Source organism: Erigeron canadensis, chromosome 1, assembly GCF_010389155.1.
Source record: "Erigeron canadensis isolate Cc75 chromosome 1, C_canadensis_v1, whole genome shotgun sequence".
In the NCBI taxonomy this organism is placed as follows: domain Eukaryota; kingdom Viridiplantae; phylum Streptophyta; class Magnoliopsida; order Asterales; family Asteraceae; genus Erigeron; species Erigeron canadensis.
Window position 1 is genome coordinate 25,203,164 of NC_057761.1, and position 18,189 is coordinate 25,221,352.

Here is an 18,189-nt window from a genome sequence, read left to right on the forward strand (position 1 = left end):
TCAAGAGTGTTATGGAATTAACGTCGGTCTATTATTTAGGTTACTATAGCCATTTTTATAAGATTTATGGAATTAAGATGAAATATATGATACAGATTTGGAGAGATTTTGTTTTCCCGTATAATGTGGAAGGTGGGTGAAAAGTTTTCTAGTCGTCGGCAGGGGATAACAACAGAACATAGACTTAAAAGTGGGTAAATATTTCTAACATGTCGAACGTTACCATTAGACAAAAAAACACATCGTTAAACAATACACCGTTAATCTTAAAGCATGAAACTTTTATGACGAAATATAAACTTTCGATGTTTTTGGAAGATAAATATAAGAAGCTAAAAACTTTGATTGTGAAAATTAAAATAGACTAAAGTTGTATCACATGAATCGTTAAACATAAAACTTTAATGGTAAACATAAAAAGCCTTAAAAGGATTTAGTAGTTAAAGTGTGAAAGACTAAATTATTACCCTCTAATTAAAGGGAAAAATAAAAAACCTTAGAAGTTAAAATAACATCTACACAACACGCTAACTTGAAAATTACAATTAAAAAAAAAAAATAATAATGTACATAGTCCTGTGCTACAATTATCATTTCCCATAAATACATAGAAATTCTTATCTGTCTTCACACGGCGGCTCTAATTAGTAATTAATCTGGTCTACACATAGAAACACCAATTGAACTTACCTTCTTTATTTTTTTAACAGGGGGCTGCTCTTTCCAAGAAGCTTCACCGTCCCTTATTCCGCCATCGCCGCCCGCCCTTTTCCTCCACCCACCCACCCACCCACCCTCCTTCTTTCATCTCTTGTACATCCAAATATCCTATCCATCATTTATCTATCTCAAATATGCCAAATTAATCATCTTTATCATTCTCTTGTGATGAGCCAACAACCACCACCACATATTCTCATCCGGAAGATTTCAATTATTCCGGCGGGTCTATCACCTCATCATCTTACCTCACCATGAATCTTGCCACGTCACCCTCTTGCCACGCGCTTTCTGTTTCCCCAATTCTTCTTCATCGCAACAATCATAATAAAAATAATAATCATTTTCATCATAAACTCTCTAAACCCTTTATTATTTCATTCTCTCCCAATTCTCGCTTCTTAAAGTTTTCTTCTTTAAACACCCCACCTCCCAAATTTGTAAGCTTTTTGCTTTCTTTATCTCTTTTTTGTTAATTTTTCAATTTAATTTGTTAATTTCCTTAGAATAGAAACCTACTTTACTACTATAATTATGTTTCAATAGATATAAGATTGAAGATTCTATAGGAGCGGTTCAAAGATAGTTTATTTGTCGACCACTTTTAGCTGAATCGTAGTTCGTAGTTTAATTGGCAGCTAAAAAAAAAAAAATCTGGGTTCAATCCTTAGTCCTGGCAAATTGGCCTTTGGAAGCCGTCTCTCTGCTTTTGGGTAGGGGTAAGACTGTGTACATCTCAGCCCCCGCATACCTCGTTGTATGATAGTGGTCATCTATTGTATTGTGTTTTCGTAAATAATTTTAGGCAAATCATTTATCAAGTCACACTACTTATTCTGTAGTTATATATATTCAACACTAAACATGATCAAAATCCGGTTTAACTAATGACATACACAACAATACAAATGTAGTTGTTTGACTTTATGAATCACTAAAATGCTTCAGCACATTTTTATCGAAAGTTTTTTGATGATTATTGTTAATGAATCAGGAATCTATTCATATGATTTTAACACCATTTCTTGAGTTTTTATTGCTTGTATTATTTGAATAGACGACACAACATTGAAATGAATACATTTTCTGTACAATACTGGGTTTCTGTATTCTTGAAACACACGAGTACATTTTTTTTTCTTGGTTTGATGTTTATCTAACTTGTTTATGATTTAATGTTAACCTGTAGAATTGGAGATTTTCATGCTTTAAGCATGACGAGTCTTCATTGGAGTATACCGTTTCCGATATCTCAGAAGATATATTGACAGGAGAGGTCGTTGAACCGGAAACAAATCAACCAAATGTGAAGCATAGTTGGGTTTCAAATGCCAAAAAGGTAGTTCCTTCAACGTTTGCACTTTACCATGCCAAACTTATAGGAGAAAAGACAGATTGCTGAATTAGTAATTTGAATAGACCACATGGTAATTAAAGTGGTCAATAATGTTCTTTGCATTGCTGATTTGCTTAATCTTTTTTACAGGCTGCGGATGCTGTATTTAGTGCAGAACCGTGGACAGTGCCGTGGAGAGCCAATACCATTTTGCTGGTACACATCTTTGCATTTTCTCACTATAGGTTTTCTGCCGGTTTTTCTTTTGTAGTGCCCTAGTACGATGATTCACTTAGCATAGCTTGTATAAGTCAGTTATATATTATGATAGTATGAAAGACAAAAGGGAGGCTGGCGGATAGTATGAAAGACAAAAGAGAGGCTGGCGGCTAATCAATTTGACTTACGTAATTGTGTATAAATATCGTTATTACTATTGCTGTTGTTGTTATAAATAAATCACAAAATCAATTTGAGTTCTTAAGATTTGTAGTTTTGCCTATAATGAGAGAAAGTTATGTAATTCCTTTAGTTCACAATTGTTCCTTTTAGTTTTCCTAAGATTTAAGTTAGTTGATTACACATTACGCCAAAGTCGTGACAATCCATCACTTACTCAGTAGTCACCTTTATCATATACTGTCTAAAGGTATAACTATAATATGTGAGTATTATTTGTTTCAAACTATACCATATTTACTCTAAGAAGATATGCTAAGTTTAGTTCTCTAAGAAGATACGTTCCTTTCATTCACTGCCACTGGTAATCTGTAAGAGTAATGATCATGGTTACTTACAGTTTATGAATCTTATAGCCGTGTTCCTTAGAAATAAACTTGGATAATAATTGAATTTTTGAATCTTAAGTCTTTGATTTTGGTTAAAACATGAAATTCGTCTATACTGTATTTGTTTGTATATGTAGATGCTTTATGAGTTTATGCTATACCAGGTAGAAAAACCAACTTGGAATGTGTGAATTGCATATAGTAAGACATCTGGACAGGTTGATTGGTTATATATTAGTATTATTTTCATGTGAAACTTCAGTCGGGGATAATGGCCTATAAATATATAATAGCACCATATATACTATCACCAAATTTCCGCTTATGTATAGGAAGACATTTACACAGGTCGATTCATATATATTAGTAATATTTCTATGTGGATTTCAGTTACGGATAATTGTATACAAAAGTAATTTCAATTTTTGTTTTGTTTTGTTTTTATGCAACCTGTCTTTTTTTTTTTTTGGGACACCCCAAGTGATTAAACTGTCACAACTCATAAGTGCTTCACTTTATTACATTCATTTGTAGAAGTGCTCCACCCTGGTAACTTGACTTGAAATATAAGTTCATTTTCTTGTAGGCTCTAAGTCATTGATTGTTTTTAAGGGTGGGACATATTCATGACTACAATGACTCATATGTACAAATTAAAAGGACATTGCATAACAGTGAAAACTTGTAAAAGTAAGCCATCATTACATTTCGTTATCCCTTTGAATTAAAATTGTCTATGTGATGTGGGAAGCATAAATCTGAATTTCATTCTTACCACTTGGGTAATGCGAGTATGGATCAATTTATCTGCACTGTTCTAAGTTCATAAGTAAAGCTATCATCTTTCTATCAGCAAATGAAGATATCAAAATAATGAGAAAATAAGTAACTTTTTTGTATGGGTCGACTCAAAGCACTTTCTGTTTTCTGCATTTTAAATATAGGAGGTGTTATGCACTTATGCATTGAAATACTCATTGGTTAACTTTTGATCTGCTTTAACCATCAAGTTGTTTCTAGTAGAGTATATATTTGTATATTTTTTTTTTGTTAATTGCATAAAATTAACTATGTGCTTTTAATCCTTAAAAAACCCACATATCACTGTCATGTGTTTACAAGTTAAATTGTGTCACACCATATCTAGGTCAACGAGATTTTACTACCTTTATGAGTATCGGATACAATGGTTAAACAGGGATAACATTTGATTGTTTATTGAGACGTAAAATAAACAACAATACTGGTAAAAGGGGACATGGTGAAAAGCATCTTGTTATATTGATTATTGATACTTAAACCTTGATTTTTATCTTATTGAATCATCTATAGATTTGAAATGTCCACCTCCATTAACATTGGAAACTCAGTAATATGTAATTTGTTATAAGTGCCAACAAAATACTAAGTTTGACATTACAGGTAATGCTCCTCTGGATTTCCTCGTTTTGGTTGGTGGGATCATGGATAATACCATTTGTAGCTCACACAGCAGGTTTCAGAAAGGAATCCCTATCATATAGAGGACAGGCATTATACAGCCTTTTAACAGACGTGGTGGAGGGTACAGCCGGAATTTTAATCCTTAAACTCTGCCTTTCTAGATTCTGCCCCCTTTCATCCGATTGGTTCAAATTCACCTTTAAAGGAAATTGGCTTTTTGATGTCGGTTTAGGATGCTTCATGTTCCCTTTAGTCAACCGACTCTCACAAGTCAACCTAAATTTACTTCCCATGCCGCCCCCGGCGCCTGTCACAATGTCAACTGTTGAGCAGTCAATTGTGGCGAGAGATCCCATAGCCATGGTGCTTTATGCTATTGTCGTTTCCGTTTGTGCCCCTATTTGGGAGGAAATTGTCTTTCGAGGGTTTCTTCTTCCTTCATTAACAAGGTACATGCCTGTTCCGTCTGCGATTTTGGTGAGCTCATTAGCTTTTGCATTGGCACATTTTAACATGCAGAGATTACTGCCACTCGTGTTTCTTGGGTTCATTATGGGTACAGTTTTTGCACGGTCAAAAAACTTATTTCCGTCAATGCTGTTACACAGTCTTTGGAATGCCTTTGTATTTGTAGATCTTATGAGGTGATATTATTTGTGACCCAATGGTCACATCTTTTCACCATTTGTGTAAGCATACTTTTTCTTTATAATTATTGATTCGGTTAGTTGTTCATTATAGACGTAGTATAGGATCATTGTCACACAATATTTGATGCTTGGATATTGAGCTGTGTAAATCAATGTTAAAAGAAAGCTGATAATGAACACATTGCTGTTCAATATTTAATATATCTTTATTCTGTGATATAAAAATATTAGCATTGCATCTTTATTTTTGTGGTGTATGAAAATCTTGGAGGGTTCCTTCCAGTAAGTATACATCAAACAACTTGATTACTATGGTCGCAGGCGATCTGTCATTTTTGACAACTTGGCCTTTTTCGGTTGATATTTTCCACACAAATAAATATCACTCTGTACTTGTGTGGTACCTTATTAGTGATGGTATGTTGCATCAAAATTTTGAATTAGGGTGGACGGAGTGGGTAGGGGAGGGGACCGGTACCGGTTGGCACACCGCGCCGACCCTCCGGTACCGGTGGGGTACAGTGGTGCCGGTAGCCATTCCTCTTATTCGACCGTTGGGATTAATAAAAAAAAAAAAAAAAAAAAAAAACGTGGCCCTCACATCTAACGTCTCTTCCTTTTCTTCTTCTTTTCTCTTTCACTTTCTCAGAACCTCCATTTTTTTTTTTTCCTTTTAAACAATACAAAACACACACATACATATATCATAGGCCAAAGTACTTTTTTCGTCCCTGTGGTTTTTTGAATAAACATTTTTCATCCTCGCCGTTAATTTTTGACTAAAATCGTCCCTGTGGTTTGCATTTCGTCCCTGCCGTTATAACTTTGCCGTTAAACCCCTCACATGCAAGTCACGTGAGGGGCATTTTTGTCTTTTCATAGAGTTAAGTGCAAAAAACGTCCCTGTGGTTTATCGTTTTTGCATTTTTCGTCCTCGCCGTTAACAATTCCAGGAAAAAATTTCAAAAAAAAAAAAAAACAAAAATTACCGTACCAATTTAATCCAAACAAAACAAAAACCTATATATCTATATTTGAGGATATGTTCAATCACTTTCAAATGCAACCACGTACATACAATATTTTAAATACCGCCGTAATACCCGTATCGGAAGATACCCCGCTACAACTATTTCTGATATTTTCGGTATTACCGTTCCGGTATTCACATTTTTTATTTTTTGAATTTTTTAAAAATTATTTTTACAATACTTTAATGTTATTTTTTATAATTTGTTATAAAGTACTTATTTGTTTTTTTTTTTTAGTGAATTCTAATTATATTTTGACTATTTTCGTTATATTGTAGTAACTTTTATAACATTTTTTAAAAAAATAAAATAAATTAAATTAGTTGTACCGACCGGTATTAAATTAGATCCTCATATGTAGGTGTATATATAGGTTTTTGATTTGAGTTTGTTTTGATTTTTGATTAAATTTTTGTTTGAAAGTTTGTTAAATTCAAGGATGAAAAATGCAAAAATGACGAACCATAAGGACGAATTTTGTACTTAACCATAGGAACAAATGGGTAAAAAGACAGATATGCCCCTCACGTGCAAGGCACGTGAGGGGGTTAACGGACCCAAGGACGAAATGCAAACCACAGGGACGATTTTAGCCAAAAATTAACGGCGAGGGTGTAAAGTGCTTATTCGAAAAACCACAGGGATGAAAAAAGTACTTTGGCTTATATCATATATCACATATAATTTATCAAACAACAATCATGAACCATTTCTTCAACAATCTTATATTTTTGGAACACGGCCCACCACCCCCAAATATGCCATCGGACTCGTGTTTATCCGACAAGATGGAACGGTATAAAATGTTTTAGTTTTAAAAATAAATATAAATGAAATTAAATAGAAAAGGGTGGGGAGGGGTGACGAGGTGCTCCTAGCATTAGGAGATGGGAGGAGAAGAAAAATCAGGGTGGAGATTACGTGAGTATTACTATGTCTATGTTATTTATTATGATAAATTTTTCAAGTCAATGCCCTGGCAAAATTAAAATACTTTTTGTGAACTAAAAGCTTTAGTACACAATATCTCAGTATGTAATTTCCTTTTTATGTTGTGTTCAAAATTGTCCAAATACGTAATCCGAAATTTGATCCGATATTATATCAAAATGTGGATTTTTTGGATATTCAAAAATAGGATATCCCAAGCAGGTTAAGGGGTTTTTTGGCAAGAAGTTTTAGGACTTTTAGAAGTTTAAAAATCCAAGCTTTTAAAATTAAACTCCAAAAAATATAGCTCTGTTTGGATCGGATATTAATAATAATAATAAAAAAAAAGTCTCAGTCCTGGGAAAAAAAAAAAAGCTCAAACCCTTAGCAAAGCTTCATCTTGGAGCTTTTTTGCCAAACATATGACGTTCAGGAATCTTGGATGCCCTGAAAATCCAAAGAATATGCATTTTATTTTATTAATTTTGGTTTCCATTAATTTAATGAGTTACTGGCAATTTTGAATGCCCCATCTCTCATATCTTCCACACTTGTACATTCTCATCTTTATGTTGTGGATGCTCTTGTTCCTTCCACAAGCACTCAAATTCGGATATCAAAATCTCAGTATTCGAAATTGTAAGATGATAAATCCCCTTGGGGTTTTCCCTTCTCATTGATCTCAATTTATAGAATTACAAATTACACTTGATTATCTTGAATTATTACATTCGACTACCTCTAAATCTAAACTAATACATAATACGGTCTAATATACCCCCGCAGTCTAAGGCGGAGGATTCCGGAGACTAAGACTGGACCGAAAATCAATGAAATAAACACGCGGTAGCCCTTTGGTAAAGATGTCAGAGAAGTTATGCCGGGATGGAACATGGAGAACACGAACTTGACCGCGTTGAACTTTCTCTCGAACGAAATGAATATCAATCTCGACTTAGTGCGTTGATGCTGGACCGGATTCTCAGAAAGATAAATGGCACTAACATTATCGGTATACACTAAGGAGGCGCGACGAAGAGGACAGCCAAGCTCGAGCAATAAATTGCGAATCCAACATAACTCGGAAACAACATTTGCAATGCCCCGATATTCCGCCTCAGCACTAGATCGAGAAACAACTGACTGGCGTTTAGAGGACCAAGAAACTAGATTGTCCCCCAGAAAAACACAATACCCGGATGTAGAACGCCGAGTATCAAGGCAACCAGCCCAGTCAGCATTAGTGTAAGCAACAAATGTAGATAAAGAAAATGGTCGCATCCATATACCCATATCAATAGTCCCTTTAATATAACGCAAAATGCGTTTTAATGCAAGAAAGTGATCAGTATGAGGAGCATGCATGTGCATGCACACCTGCTGAACGGCATACGAGATATCTGGGCGAGTAAAGGTAAGATATTAAAGAGCACCAACCAAACTACGATACAATGTAGGATCATCAAAGGGAACACCGGTTTGAGCACCAAGTTTGCCCGCAGTGTCAACAGGAGTAGAAACAGGGTTACAATCTTGCATCATGTATTAGTTTAGATTTAGAGGTAGTTGAATGTAATAATTCAAGATAGTCAAGTGTAATTTGTAATTCTATAAATTGATATCAATGAGAAGTAAAACCCCAAGGGGATTTATCATCTTACAGAAATTTCGTTTCTCCAAAATGCAGATATTGAACACCCGGCCTCATTACAGTAATATAACTACGGGAGGTTCTTTTGAAAATGCAATTTATAGATAAGTTGTTCTAGCCCTCTTTGTTATGGTCATTAAGTAGATAAGAATCCAAGAAAGATTACACCACTTTTAAGCATAATATGCATATGTCACTTGTAAGCTTTTCTTCTTTTGGTTGTGAAAGTGATCTGCCTTTACACTATAGCCCCATATGCATCATCTTCTTTAACTAGACCCATAAACAGAATGATCAATGATCATTACATCTTAATCAGTCTGTCAATTTTGATAATCTAATTATCACAAATTGATATTCTCTATAGAATTACAAAACCCCATTTCAAAGAAGAAATAAACTTCTGATCAGATGTCTACATAACGTTACAAGTGCCTTTTGTTGTCGTCAAAGAAGGAGATCAATAAGGGACCATTTCGTCGGTTTTCAAAGTAGTCTTTTTCTAGATATGGTTTCTACCCTGTTACATTTCTTCATGTCCATTAGTTTCCCCGACATTGATCGGGGACCAGTGTCTCCTATTTTTGTTCTTACTCTTTGATTTTAGAATAATTCTTTGTAATCTTGAACAACATTACTATCTTTTTTGGCACAGAATGCCTTGTAAGGTTGAATTACCCACCACTCAGATTGTTGGTGGATGTAAATGTCTGATATTTGCAGTCCAATAAAATTAAGGATATTATAGATATAGATTCTGCACAAAACTATACTGTCTGCTCATCTTGTGGTGTAGACTGTAGAAAACCAATTATCCAAGTACCCTGCAACAGGTAAGCAAATCTAATAACATGACTTGTGAAATATCTATATTGTTACTAGTCAAATGTTTGAGCTTGACCTTAGAAACAACTTGGATAAAGTCCTTCCATATTATTTTTTAGCATAATTCGTCATTTTGAGTGTGTCGTGAGGAGGAAAAAGATGAATTCTCGCGGACATTTTTATTTTCTCTTCACAAGAAACCAACATGACCTATTATATTAGACATTAACCCAAGTATATCATAATCTGAACACTTTTTATGCTAGGCCCGAAAGTCATGGAACCAAGAAACAACACTAAAAATAACAATTTTTCGATTGAATTACAAATAAAACTATGAGTGTGAAACAGGACTAAGAATTATGCAGAAGTGCTAAAAGAAGACTGTTTGCAAAGACTAACTTCACACTGCTGAAGTAATTTTGGTGTTAGTCTTTTCTAGAATCAATAATTAAGTTAGATACACAAGTTGGGATATATAATAATGAATTTGATTACATAAGTATGTGGAATCTATTGCAAACTTTGTTATTTTAATAGAAGCATGCATGTTTCATTTATATTATACAACTTCATGTGACAAGTTTGATTGTTTCATGCAATGAATGTTGAGTTGTCCCCTCTATACTCTTAAGTTTTATTACTTGTTTTAAGTATTTTGTAGTCTCAATTCAATTTCTAAAGGGGCAACTATCCCTTGGGCCCAGAGTCTCTTTTGTTTTCCTAGTATTATCATTCATACAATGATGTTAATTGTGAATCTGAATATGACATCAATCTAAATGTTTGATATATGTTTCATAACAACTTTTTTTGATGTATTTTATATTAAATAGCTAGTACAAGTATTCAATTCCTTTCAATTGTGATTTTACCATTACTGACAGTTATTTTTGTGCTTTTTGAAGCTTAGGTATCTTCATTATACATACAAAAAGATACTTTCTCTATTCAAATTAGGCTTAAACACTACTAATCTACTATAGTACAAGTATAATATCAAATGATGACGTATCAAGGCGTCTTAGTTTCAAAACGATCATAGAGGGAAGTCTGCGTACGCAGTTTTTAAAAATTTGGTGAATCTAACGTTACAATATAATATGATCGATGCACTTTTGAATATTAAACATAACATGCAACAATACATCATGTAGGGTTCATATTTCTGTCTCTTCTATTCCTTCCTTTCCCTTATTTTACTGATAAATTAATGTTATCTATAGTGTGAAGGACCACAATAATGATATGTCTTTACATGCACATATATGTTTTGATGTCTATATATATATATGCATAAATGTATACACATACCACAAGAAATTTGATAAACATATCCATAAGAAGCCCTCAAATCCTTCAATTCATACCTTAATAATTATTAATTTTCTTCCATGGAAACTTCAGAATCACTCTCTATTGAGAGCTTCTCATATAGTTGGTTAGTGAACCTAAAACCATCTTTTGAAAGCCCAAAAGGTTCATTTAGAGACTCTTTTGATGAATCCAATTTCATTGAAATGGACCCAAAACTCTCTGCTTCTCAAAGATTTCTTGTTTTTCATCAAGATTTTAACTTTGATCAGCCAACATTCCAACCTTGTGTTCATGCCGATGAATTGATTTCCAACGGGATTCTAGTTCCTCTCTTTTTGAAGCCATTGGATGTTGGAATCTATAATTCTAGTTCCAATTCCACTCCCATTTCACCCATGTCGCCAAACACTCTAGAGAAGTCACGCTCTCTTGAAAGAAGCCGTTCTTTATCTTTTAGAAGGTATAAAAGATTACCAAAAAGAGTTGTGCAAAAGTATCTGAATTTGGTTAGGTTGATTTGGCTTAGAATGAGAAGAGGAAGATGTGATGCTAATGCACTACAAAGAGTACAAAGAACCAACACTTGGGAATTTTCAGGCACAATCGAAGCGTGTGGTTCTGATAATTGGTCTAGATCTTGGGTACTTGAGAGCCCCAAGAGTTGCGCTTCGTCTCCTAGGATAACTGATGCATATGGCGTGGATAATTGTAGAAGATCTTGCGATTCCGAGTGCTCAATCTATGAAGCAGTTCTTCACTGCAAGAAAACCATTGGTATGAATTTGATCATAATATTCTTATATGTTTTCTAATGGGTTAATTAGTTCTATACAAAGTTAACCAATATCTACTTAACATATATATTTACCCATGAAAACCTTCAAACTTTTAAGTCTTGTATGGTTCAAGAGCTTAAGCTTTTATTTCGAATGAAACTTGGTTACCTTTAGATGCAATTAATTAACCCTTTTACAATCATAGTATTGGCAAAAATCAGAAATGAAATATATACTTACATCATTCAAAAATTGGTCAATTTCAGGCTGCAAATAAAGGTGTGACATGAAGACACATAGAAGATGCCAAGATAGTACAACTTGTAGATAATGTAAGCCGATATTTGCTTATTTGGATAATATGATTAATTCCATGGATGGAAGAGAAGAACCATTATTAGTCCTTACACGTGATGTAATTACTTGTAGTCCAAACTATGCTACCATTTGGATGACCATAAATCAATTTTTGTTGGGACTACTACTACTCTACTAGTATTAGCCGTTTCTTTGGTCACCAAAGAAGTTCGAGCTAGGAGGATGATCCATTGTTTTACTTAATTTGTCTACTTAAATCACGTACATGAGAGTTTTTATTACTCGTATTATTATTTATTTTTTTTACCTATTATTACTTGTTAATAAAAGGCTCATTCTAGCTAGCTAGCTAGCGTACCAATATGTATGTGTAGCATAACATATGCGGATTCAAGTGCTTAGGATAAGAATTTTTTTTTTTTTTCACCCCTAAAAATTAAAAGTGGTCCGAGAAGGGAGTCAGGTTTGCCCCTCCCCAAAGCCGCCTTTACATACAATCACAAACATCATGATCATATATCTTTCCTACTTAAACGTCATCACAATCAAAACATGATAAAATTAACTTGTGGTCGTACCATAACAACCTACTCCCTTAGTACTTGAAGCATTAATTGCTCTGGTTATGGAAAAAATACTAAGTTTACAAATGTTGGCCGGTTTCGATGGCCTTAAGTAATTACTAAAATTACAGTCGGATAATAATAACATAAATAAAAGGATAAGATAATAAGGAATACCCGACATTTTATAATTCTGTTATTGTCTCTAACGTACTATCATCTCAAGTAGCAACCAATTCGTAAAAATATCCTACCTTACAAAGATGTATTTTCAAGACCTATAATAATTATAATAATAATATAAACAAAAAAGGTAAGCAATACAACGAATTACACATGATTTTATTGGAAAATGATAAATTTTCTTGATAAATAACATTATAATCTTTTTAATAACCTTAAAACATGATATGTGGAATCTATTTATTCTCTTTTATTCATTGATTTATGATCATATTTTTAAAAAGATAATTAGGTTAGTTTTATAGAAGGAGTATGTATTTCATGTACATTTTGCAACTTAATGAGGCCGGTCCTTATACTCGCGTTTTGGGGCGTCCGATGCATGTTCAAGGCTGGAAGCTATTAGCACCATCGCATCTTGGGTTGCGTCCAAGGTGTTTCTCCCATTTGTAGATGTTCGGCAATTAACTTGTGGGGCCCAATTTTCGTTTGACCATTACATAAATTAAAAAAAAAAGAAATTAACTCTCATATGGTGTGTGTGTGAGAGAGAGAGAGAATCATGATGTGCAAGTGTGTGTGAATCGTGATGTGCAGGTGTGTGTATTGTGTGTTTAGTATCAGGAAGAAGATGCATATCTATATAATTTAATATTAAGTTTCATTTTAACCCTTGGACTTTATTGTATTTACAAGTTAGTTATTTTAGTTTTTAAAACTTTAGTTTTAACCCAAAATTTATACATAGATTTTTATTAAAATAGTATAATATTTATATTTATTATTAATAAAAGTTTAAATTAATAAATTTATATATAGATTTTTACATTAACAATTATTTAATGTAGAAAAATAAAATAATAAAATAATAGATGAATAATAGAAAAAATGAAAAGGAAGTAGGTAGTATAAGTCTATAAGAAGGGGGTATTTTTGGAGAGTTTTTTGAAAAAGAAATCTGATCAAGTAAATAGTATAAGGATAGGCCTAACAAGCAAAGATCTAACTACATCAAATGTTGGTGGTTTAACGAATGCAACCGACATTATCTACTGGCCGCTTAGAAAATGCCAGCATTAATATCTTGATTAGAAGTACCAAATATCTTCAACTAAACTTTGTTTGGTTATCAAGCCTATACAACAAAAATCAATAGAAATACAATTTGATTTTTTTTTAACTACATTCTAATTTACTTCTATTCCCACTCTAAAATTACACCACTACAAATAACTTTGCATTTGTCCACATTTTTAGTTAGCGTGAATAAATTAAAAATTGAGTTTAGTGTGCTGGAATGCAACTAACTATGCCCAAAAGGTTATAGTGTGCACGAACTAACATTTTTTTTTATTATATGCATATACTTAATAAAAAAGTTTATATCATGCAATGTGTATACGTGGCCGCCCGTATGAGCAGCCACGTGTAATATTTTTTTCCAATATACCGGCCAACATATGACCAAACTCATCGTCACCTAGCTTCCCCACAAACAAACGCTGATCGCCTACATAGTCCTTGAACTGCTATTGCCACGTGTGCCGGAGCTCCGCCTGATGAATTGAATTTTTTTTTTCTTTTTTCCCTTTATATTTCTAGATTTGAAAAATCAAATGGGAAATAGATATGAAAATCTGGATTCGTTGCTTCAATAGATATATATACGCAGATGAAGAGAAAGATAGAGAGAGAAAAATAGAGCGAGATGGTGAGGACTGAGGAGGCGGCGGATGTGACCATCTAATATTCCATGGTAATGTCGGTGTCGCCGGAAAAACGAATCCAGCAATGACCACCACCACCTTCCAGATCCGGCCACACACCCTTAGAAACACCAAGATCCGGCCACCCAAATACTAGTAAAGAATTTAGAAAAAGTGATGTATATCTATATGCAAAAGAAAAAGGAAATAAAAAAGGTTGTCGATAAAAGTGGTAAATGTGTTGCGATGGCTGGCTGGCTGCCAGTCAAAAATGGGTTTAGATGGCATTTAATTATTATGGGTTTTTCTTAATGGAAAACATATACATGGATATATATGAACAATGGGTGATCTGATAATCTGATATTAATTAACATATATATACAGCATATGGTATAATAGAGAAATTGGAAATATAGATAGACTGATTTGATGATGGTAATTATGTATAGATATATAGATATAGATGTAGATTTGCAGGTGATAGAAAAAAAAATAAATAAATAACATGAGTACCCAAATTTTTATAAACCAACTTTTTTTAGATTTTCACAAAATACCTAACAAAATCGCAATAACAAGTGAAAATCGCAATGAGATTTTGAAAATTGCTATGAGATTTAAAAAATCCTTATGAGATTTGGCAAAATCTCATAAAGATTTTATAAAATCGCATAAAGATTTTGAAAATCGCATAGAGATTTTCAAAATCGCATTGAGATTTTGATTTTTTTTTATTTTGACTTTTTTTGAAATTTTGACTTCCGCGTTACGTTTTGTGACTTTTTTTTTTTAAGATTTTGACTTTTTTTAGATTGAAAATACACTATTCAAAATCTTAAAAAAAAGTCAAAATTAAAAAAAAAGTCAAAATCAGAAACAAGTCAAAATCTCATAGAGATTAAATCTCTATGCGATTTTCAAGATCTCTATGAGATTTTAAAATCTCTATGCGATTTTACAAAATCTCTATGCGATTTTGCAAAATCTCATTGCGATTTTCAAAATCTTGTTGCGATTTTTACTTTTTATTGCGATTTTGTTGGGTATTTTGTGAAAATTAAAAAAAAGTTGGTTAAATTGGTATATTTTTTCTAAAAATTAGGTACTCATGTTATTTTCTCAAAAGAAAAAGAAGAAAAAAAGTGTAGAGAAAAAAGAGAATGAAAAAGACAAGAATACCCCTCACGTGAGAGGCACATGAGGGGCTTAACGGAGTTGGCTTGACGGTCAACAAGTCAAAGGACGAACTGTGAAGCTTTTCTTCTTATAAAGGACGATCCATGCGTTTCTGAAGTATAGGGATGAAACGTGACTATTTGAGTAAACCACAGGGACGATTTATGTCGTTTACTCATGTTTAAAATGATAGACTAGTTTTTGGTGAGAACTTGGTGGGCACGGCTTGTCATCATAGAGTCTCTCTTGCAAGTTGCAACGAGAAGTGGTACTATAACGATGAGTTTTATCATTGCAAATAGCTTTTTTTTTAGTAGAGAATCACGGAACGAGATGGCAAGGTAAATTTTGCTTAAAACTAAAAGGATCGTGATAAATTGAATCGGGTTGTTGTTTTCATGATAAACAAAAAGGTACATTATATTGGTTATATATAAAGAGGGTTAAAGCAAAAATATTGTAATTTTATTCGGATAATCCTATAGATAATTAGACTGTATTATTGTCAACGACTCTCATAAATCTTTCCTTTCAAGTACTAGCTATATAGAAGGGTGTGTTAATGCATCATGCATGTGAGTTTAATGTGGTTATATATAATTTGAGTCGACAAAGACAAAGTTTGATAGGAAAAAATGCCAAAAAGATAAGTTGACAATGTAAACTCAGTTGGCATGTTCGATTATCGATTTGTCTTTTATTTCAAACACATTAATTATAAGGTTTAACTTTTTGAAATTTCGAATTTTTGTCTATAAACGTCAACCACGAGTCATAAGATTGGGCTCAAGGATAGGTCCCAAGAATGCATGTCGTTGATATTGATTTGTGGGTCACGAGACACGTGAGAATGTTTTTCTCTCTTAACGTCCAACACTAAAAGCTAGAGAGGAATCGATCATAATTTATCTTGGTTCTATTTCAGGTCGTCGTGTAACACGAAATGAACATTTTTTTTTATAACTCTAACAAGGGAAGGCCTCATGGTTGTGGAAAGAGCTAAACCAACAATAAAACTTTTTTTAAAAAATAGACAAAAATGTAGCTCTAGTAAAACAATATATATTATGGAAAGAAAGCAATTTGTTTTAAGAAATGAGGTGGACATTGAGTTTTTGTAATTGTATAAAAGGCATGTCAAAAGATATATTATTTTAAAGAGTTTTGCTAAACGAAACCCTAAAGATTTTCGTTAAGATGTATTAAATAGTTGTACATTTACCATAAAAATTAGGAGTGAGCTTTTGATATACAAACATACAACCTTTTTATGTACCTTCAGTGAAACACTAAGGGTTTTATTTAGCATTTTTCCTATTTTAAATAGTAATGAACCAGTTTTTAGGGTGCTCCATCCTCTATCCTTGTAAAGAGTTGGATCCGTCCTTGATCTGGACGCTTAAATAATCTTATGGGGTCTAGACCCTCTTTTAACTCTAGCTACAAACAAATGTTACTTGTATAAATTTTACATACTAGTTTAGATGCAACATCATATTATTATTAGGGTGTGGCAACCCAACCACAAGTGGCGAAGCCAGAAATTATAATTTGAATGGGCCAAAACTAAACAACAAGTAATAAAAGCTAAAAATTATCAAATTAAAATGATCAAAAAAACCAAAAAAAGCTAAGACAAAATAAATAAAAACAATTAAGGGTTTAGTATCTACAAATATAACTAAGAGGGTGTTTGGGAATACGTTTTGAATTGATTATCTGATTATTACGTTCGTAAAACGCATATAATCTGAAAAAGTGTTTGTGTAAAAAAGTGATTATCTGCTATGAAAACGCAGTTTTAAAGAAGCATGTACATACCTGCTTTTTCAAAACGCAGTTTTGAAAACGCATAATCTATTTTGAAAACGCAAAATCTGTTTTGCAATCTCAATAACAAACACCCCGTAATTATTAAAGAATGTTTATAGTGTGAAAAAATTAAAGTTATGTTCATCGTATGTAATTAATTTTTGAATCTTATGCATTGTATGTATTCGGGTATATGTGACAACCATATAAGCTGCTACTTGTAACTTTTTTATTGGTGGGATACACACAATGCACAAAATTTTAAAGTTAATTACATACAATAAATACAACTCTAATTTTTTCACACTATAGACATCCGTCCATAGTTAGTTACTTTCATAAATACTAAACCCAAATATTAAACATAAAACAAAAAATTTCAAAATCACAACATATATATCAATATATTAGTATACATTTGTTAGACTAAAATAAAAAAGATAAAGAAACTTAATACAATGTACAAGTTAATATACCTAACTACTTAAGGGGCTGAGTTAGATTAAATCATTGAAATAAGTAAAAATGGCTATGAAAATTGAAAAGTCTATCAAAAACGACAGATATTTTTTTTTTATGGGCCAATTCAGTCATGGTATTTTTCTTTTCTATTTTGATGGAGTGGGCCAACTATATAGAGAATCAATATTTGATAAATCTTTTACCCATGAATCATAAGTATAGTTCGTTTGTGAGGGTGGGCCTTGGCCCTCTCTATTGCCAAGGTGGCTCCGCTACTGCCAACCACTCATCACTCACTCACCACTCACTTTCAACCAATCACGTTGTGCCACCTCAAATCCATCACTCACTTACCACTCACTCAATTTTTGATGGCATTGCCACTACTCACCCATCATTCACTACAATGTTATTTCTATATGTAAATGTATATGTGTATGTATATGGCTGTTGAGTGGAAGAAGATACATATGTATTTGAAAATATAGCCGTTGGGTAG

At 33.0% G+C, this 18,189-nt stretch overlaps 2 protein-coding genes across 2 annotated transcripts; both read left to right on the forward strand.

Moving 5' to 3' along the window:
• Positions 1 to 793: 793 nt before the first annotated feature.
• Positions 794 to 5,022, forward strand: LOC122585458. The gene is made up of 4 exons (XM_043757587.1): positions 794 to 1,160; positions 1,910 to 2,059; positions 2,207 to 2,272; positions 4,267 to 5,022. Exons 1-4 carry the CDS (start codon positions 975 to 977, stop codon positions 4,933 to 4,935), a joined length of 1,071 nt encoding a protein of 356 aa, XP_043613522.1. The 5' UTR covers positions 794 to 974; the 3' UTR covers positions 4,936 to 5,022.
• A 5,660-nt stretch (positions 5,023 to 10,682) lies between these two features.
• On the forward strand, positions 10,683 to 12,066 carry LOC122603704 (probable membrane-associated kinase regulator 6). The gene is made up of 2 exons (XM_043776482.1): positions 10,683 to 11,465; positions 11,734 to 12,066. The coding sequence occupies exons 1-2, from the start codon at positions 10,769 to 10,771 to the stop codon at positions 11,742 to 11,744; spliced, it is 708 nt and encodes a 235-aa protein (XP_043632417.1). The 5' UTR covers positions 10,683 to 10,768; the 3' UTR covers positions 11,745 to 12,066.
• The last annotated feature ends 6,123 nt before the right edge of the window (positions 12,067 to 18,189 follow it).